We start from the raw sequence: 6,183 nt of genomic DNA, 5'->3' as shown, positions 1-6,183 counted from the left end.
CCTTTTTGAGAACTTAACAAAGGATCTTACAGCATACACTGGGCTTCATCTTTAGACCCTCTTTTCCTGCCATGGCCATGCCTCATGTTTCCCTTCGCCTGGGAGTTGTGTGTTAATTTTAGCATCACTTGACATCCAGAGAAGCTAGGAAATTTGAAAACCAGCAAGTTCTGGTTCCTTTTTATTTACCAGTCCTCCTTTGGCTTATCTGTCTTCTCTCACATTTTAGTATAAGCAGCAAGAAGTCAGGAGGCACCTTCAACATTCTGCCTGGAAATTGCCCTAGCTGGACAGCCCAGGTCCCTTGGCACATTTTCTGCTTTCCATGTTACTGCAGGTGGCAGTGCTGCCAGACTTGCTGCTTAAACTCCCCTCCTCTCTGTACACCCCCTAAGACTATGGGTTCTTCTCTGATTTCCTAACACCTTTTTGGGGTGTCCGATCTCCCAGGCATTCTTCCAGTGTCACCTGTCACTCTTCGTTCTCTATTCCAGCTTCAACGTTCTCACACAACTTTCCCACCCCAGGCTCCTCACATTCATCCATTTACTCCACAAGTTTTATTGAACACCTGCTAAACACAAGGCACTACACCAGGTGCTGGGGAATTCCTGCGACTGAGACCGTCTTTGACCTCGTGCTCCAGTGGGGGAGCCAGTCAGATAATCCGGAAAGCAGTGATAAACCTGCGGCTGAGCGGGTGCCTGAAGGAACACTGAAGCCCTTCTGTGGTCATGTGACGAGGGGGTCTTTCCTAGCGGGGCTGTGGTTAGGGAAAGCTTCCCGTAAGATGTGACCTTGAAGTAGGAGCCTCCTGAAGTACGGGCGGGTTTCCCGGAGCAAGACCTTGACAGCACGTGGAGAGTTGCTGAGCCAGTGAGTGAAGTTACCTGCCTGGCCACTTTCCCCTTATCCCGGCAGCCTTGCGGGTGCTCACAACCACGGGGCCTTTGCAAAGCCCTGTGGAGCCGGGAGGGGTCGCAGCCCGGGAGCGCCCTCCCCACCCCACCCCACCCCACCCGGCGGGACTTTCCGCCCGCCCCGGCCCCTCCCCTCCCGGGCTCTGGCCTTGGCCGGAGCTCCGGGACTGGCAGGGGCCGGCCCCACCTCCCCACCGCCCAGGCCGGGCCAGCGACAGCGCTGTCCCCTGCCCGGACCCGGACTCAGAGGTCCGCTCTCGCCAGAGACGCCTGCGCTCCTCCCGTGCGTGGTGAGTCCCGGTCCCCGGCGCCCCAGGGAGGGAGGCCGCCCCCGCTCGCGACTCCGGGAGCTCCGGGGGCTCCGGGGGCTCTGGGCTCTGGTACCCCGGCGGAGGCGCCTGGGGGCGCGCGAGCCTGGCCGGGGACGCGAGTCAGGGTTCCCCTGGGGGCAGCCGAGGCTCCAGCCTGGCGGGGGGGTCCCCTGGCTACAGGACCGCGGTGCGGGGCAGGGCCTGTGGAGGATCGCAGGATCGCGCAGCGGTGGCGTGGGGGAGGGCGGGGCGGCCTGGGTGGGCGTTATCAGCCCCGCTTACAGAAAAGGAAACTGAGGCCGGAGAGGGAAAGAGAGGAACCGAAGGTGACTGGATGGTCCTGCTCCGCTGCGCCGCCTGCCCCCCCCCAAGACCCTCACCCCATTTTCGGGATGGGGAATGGTCCCCCCTGATTGGCCAGATCTGGGGGCCGGGAACGAGGACCTCTTGTGATTGGAGAGCTCCAGCCCTCCCCCCGCCCCCGCCCGCGCCGCCGTCCTTCTTGCGCCGGGGGAGGGGGCGGGGGGTGGGGAGCTGGGACCCCAGAGCCCCAGCCCCGCCCCACGACCTGGTTTGGGGGTTGCACCAGCTGCGTGTATTCAGAGCCCAGGCCCTTGGCGCATCTGTCCAGGCCCCTCACCTGCTACCTGCCTAGGGGAGACGGAATCTCCCTCAGGTACCGGAGTCGGAATTCAGTGTGCTCGGAGCAGGGTCTGGCCGCTGGGCTGGGGCGGGGGGCCTGGGGAGCCCGACGGTCCCTCTAGTGCCACCTCAGCCCCACAGCGTCCCCGGGAGGAGGGCACCGAGGGCGCCAACCGGGAGGGAGGCCCTCGTGGGCTCTGCGCCTCCCCCATCTGACTTAACGGGCGCCAAAGCCCAAGATGGGCTGTCCCTGCCCGGGGCTCCTGCCCCGCCCGCTCCACAGGTGTCTTCCCTGACCCTGCCTCCCTGCTTCCAAAGGGATCTTCTTTGTCCCCTTTATTTTTCCACAAGTAATGTACGCTCAATAAAAAATAAAAACATTCTGGAAAGAAAAAGAGAATTACCATCATCAAAAGACTTCCAAACCCCAAAACCCTAGCTGGTGACTTTTAATATTTCTGTGTGAGTCCTTCCAGGCTTTTTCTCTGCCAGTACACACGTGCACGTACATAAATACCACACACACACATACATACTACACACACACCACACACATACCATACACACCACACACATACCATACACACCACACATACCATACACACCATACACACACACATGCCACACACACATACCACATACACACCACCCTCACACACATATCACACACACCACACACACACCACACACACATACCACACACACCACACACACACCATACACACCACACACACGTACCATACACACCATACACACACACGCCACACATACATACACACCACCCTCACACACATATCACACACACCACACACACACCACACACACGCACCACACACACATACCACACACACACACAGGACCACCATCCTCATTCATTTGACAGTGTTTTTTGCAGACTTTTTAATCTTGATGATGTCCAGCTTATTTTTTTCTTTCTTGAATCGTGCCTTTGGTGTTGTATCTAAAAAGTCACCGGATACTCAGTCATCTAGGTTTTGTCCTGTGCTGTCTTCTAGGAGTTTTATACTTTTGCATCTTACACTTACATCTATGATGCATTCTGAGTTAATTTTTGTGAAGTGTGTAAGATGTGTGTCTAGATTCATCTTTTGCATGTGGACGTCCAGTTGTTCCAGCGTCATTTGCTGAAAAGACCATCTTTGCTCCATTGTGTTGCCTTTGCTCCTCTGTCAAACAATAAAGGTTTTAGAAGGCGAAGAGAACATCTCTAGGAACTTGGAGGAAGCAAAGATTTCTTAACCAGAATAGAAAGCCCACTAAGCATAAAGGGAGACTTTGATGCAGTGTACTATATAGAGTTTAAGAAATTGTGTTCATCAAAAGGCACCACAGAGTAAAGAGTCCAGCCACAGAACTGGAGAAGATGTTTCTCATAAATATATCTGTCAAAGGACTCATAGTCTAGATTATTTAAAAACAAAATGAAACAATACCAAGCAAACAAAAACCTCCTACAAAATCAGTCAGGAAAAGATCACCCAGTGGAAAAAACAGACAAGAAGAAATCCAAGTGGCTGATAAACGTAGGAAAAGGTGCTCACCTTCATCAGCCATCAGGGAATTGCCAGTGAAACCCCAGCAGCATAGCTCCAGTCCCTGTCAGCAGGATAGTAAAATGAACAGATAGGAGGCTGCAACGCAAAGCACATGGAAATTGGTAAAACCACTTTGGAAAACTGGCAGAGGCTGGTAGGCTGAACATTTTCACGCCTGGGACCCAGGAATTCCGCTCCCAGGTACACACCCAACGGAAGTGTATTCTTGTGTTCAGTATGAACCATGTGCCAGAATCTCTATCACATCCGTCTTGGTAATAGCTTCAAGCTGGAAACTACCCAGATGTCCACCCACAGTAGGATGGATACGTGAGCGTTTTTATTTACGCTCACAGGGGAACACCGTGGAGCAATGAGAATGGACACAGCGCAGCTACATGGACAGCGCTAAGGGGAAACGATGCACAGAACATCACGCAGTGTGACTCCACTTATGTAAATGGAGTCCGCGTGTGTCCTGCCTCACTGTTACCTAACGGGCTTCTGGAGTGTGTCTTCATCTGAGCACTGATTATACGGGTGTGTTCAGTTTGTGAGGATTCATTGAGCTACATACTTAGTTTGTACACTTTTCTGTATGTCCGAAGCATGTAGTACTTCAATAAAATTTTCTCCAAAAATGTATATTTTTGGAGATAGATAATTTAAAGAAACGTATCAAGTAGATAATAGGTTTTACGGATATGAGCGTGGTGAATGAATGAGCAAACTTTGGTCCAGCCGCACGTCTTCCCATGCAGCCCAGTGGCCCCTGTCGCACCTCCCACCCCACCTTCCGTCCTCGGCCCGTCCGCTGGGCATCTGTCTCTATGCAGCCAAAGTCCAGGCCCATTGCTGCTTCCTGCCCAGGGAGAGCCTGGCAGCATTTGAGGAGCATCTTTCTCATCAACAAGTGAGGAAACTGAAGCTGATGTGACTTGACCGAGGTCACAGGACTGGTTAGTTACAGAAACGTGCTCAGATACGCCTGGGAAGACACCACACGCAGCGCCCCATGCCGTGTTGGAGGTTCCAGGGAGGAGTCCCCGAGGCTGTGCTCGCACGCGACTCACGCTGCAGTATCTACAGGCCCACCGTTCAGGACCTCTTCCTTCGTTCCTCATGCGGCCGCCTCCCCACAGTGGCCGGCGGCCCAGGGAGCCCAGAGCTGGGCCGAGGGGTTGGGGCCGGGGCGGCTGGGCTGCCCCCTTGGCCCAGCGAGCCCTGTCTGACGCCGAGGCCGTATTCCTTTCCCAGGTCCTCCCGCCCCGGCCCCGCTGCCATGAAGATCGCAGTGATCGGACAGAGCCTGTTCGGCCAGGAAGTTTACTGCCACCTGAGGGAGGAGGGTCACGAGGTCGTGGGCGTGTTCACTGTGCCGGACAAGGATGGGAAGGCGGACCCCCTAGGTGAGTGGGTGGCCCAGGAGCACGGAGAGGCGGTGCCCCGTGGGCGGTGGTGGGAGCAGAGCCTGCGGGGTCTTGTGTGGGGCCGTGGGCTTCCCCGGACAGAAGCGGCCACTCATGGTCCGCCCCGGATCCCGCTCAGGTGCCAGCTGGCCGCTGGGCTTTTCTGGAACCAAGTGGACTGCAGGGTGGGGCCTGTGTCCTGGAGAAGGGCCGTGGAGAAGCCTGGCCTGCTCCCAGGACCCTTCAGTCTGACCACTCTGGGCTCCCCCCGACCGCAGCACCCATGCTCTGAAAAGGCCCCTAGGCGGGAGTCACTGCGGCCAGCGTTCTCAGACGTGAGCGGGCCCTGCACTGCATCTCGGTGGGCACCTGTTGAGCAGAGTGCTGAGACCCCGACGCTGCCCCCGGCGGACCCCCTGGATTTTCTGCTCAGAGGGATGGGAGGGACTTGAGAGTCACATTTCTAACAAGTTCCCGAGGGCATCTCAGCAGTGCAGCAGGAAGCATGGCCCTCAGCTCGATGAACAGACCTTCAGGCCCCTCCCGGGTCCTTCTCAGGCCTGATGGGTTCAGAATATGGGTCCGGACGAGGAAAGGGGCCTCGCGGGGCTGCCAGGCCCCAGGGCTTGGTGCATTAGGAATAGAGAGTCTCCCCAGATGGAGAGTGCAGGCTGCCCCCATGCCAGCCAGACCCGGCTCCAGATCTGAGCCCACCACAACCCATAGCACAGCCTGAGTCCTGCCCGTAGCCACTCAGGGACCCCTGACAGCAGCTCTGAGCCTGGCTGGGGCTGCTTCTTGACCTGACATCAGATGTCCAGCAGATGTCCCTGGTCACAGTGGGGACAACTTTTGCAAGCGTGGTCTGGTCTGCTCACGTTGACCCACGTCCCTGAACCCAGGGCACAGAGGCAGAGGGACTGATAGTGGGTCAGGTCAGCCAGGGCCACACACCAGCCAGGTGTGTACCAGAGAACCGAGGGCTGGGAAGTGCTGGACAGGGGCTGAGGGGCAGGCAGAGGCAGGAAGCTGCATTCTAGAACTTGGGCACTTGCGGACTGCACGTCAGACCCGTGGGAGGGCGCCCTGCTCCGGGCAGCTAAGGAGGCCAGGGGTCAGGCAGGCGCCTGGGAGAGGGAGGCGGTCAGCAGAGGTCAGTCCTGGCACAGCAGCTCCTGAGACCTGGGCCTTGGCCGGCGCCGTCCCCTCTGGGCTGTCCAGAGCAGCCCGGCTGGGCAGGGGGGGAAGTTGGGGGGACAGGCTTGGGGAGGGGGTGCGGGAGCCACCCTGCGGGGCAGGCAGAGGTGCCGAGTCGGAGTGGGTGCAGCAGTGGGGAGCAGTTTCT

At 57.3% G+C, this 6,183-nt stretch overlaps 1 protein-coding gene across 6 annotated transcripts in view; it reads left to right on the top strand.

Annotated features, from left to right (window-relative positions):
• Positions 1–1,057: 1,057 nt before the first annotated feature.
• ALDH1L1 (aldehyde dehydrogenase 1 family member L1) overlaps positions 1,058–6,183 on the top strand; it is a 45,611-nt gene continuing 40,485 nt past the window's right edge. The window contains exons 1-2 of one of the 6 annotated variants that reach the window (XM_029243440.1): positions 1,058–1,210; positions 4,687–4,838. In XM_029243440.1, coding sequence (XP_029099273.1) covers positions 4,712–4,838 — 127 coding nt within the window. In that variant the 5' untranslated portion in view covers positions 1,058–1,210; positions 4,687–4,711. Of the gene's footprint in view, positions 1,211–2,637; positions 4,839–6,183 lie in introns of those variants that run through there. The other 5 variants (XR_003796760.1, XR_003796761.1, XR_003796759.1 and 2 more) reach the window with 5 other exon arrangements.

This window comes from Monodon monoceros, unplaced genomic scaffold (assembly GCF_005190385.1).
Source record: "Monodon monoceros isolate NGI ecotype Baffin Bay Population unplaced genomic scaffold, NGI_Narwhal_1 Super_Scaffold_3, whole genome shotgun sequence".
Taxonomy (NCBI): domain Eukaryota; kingdom Metazoa; phylum Chordata; class Mammalia; order Artiodactyla; family Monodontidae; genus Monodon; species Monodon monoceros.
The sequence above is the reverse complement of the archived record's forward strand: the minus strand, read 5'-3'. Positions and strand labels throughout refer to the sequence as shown.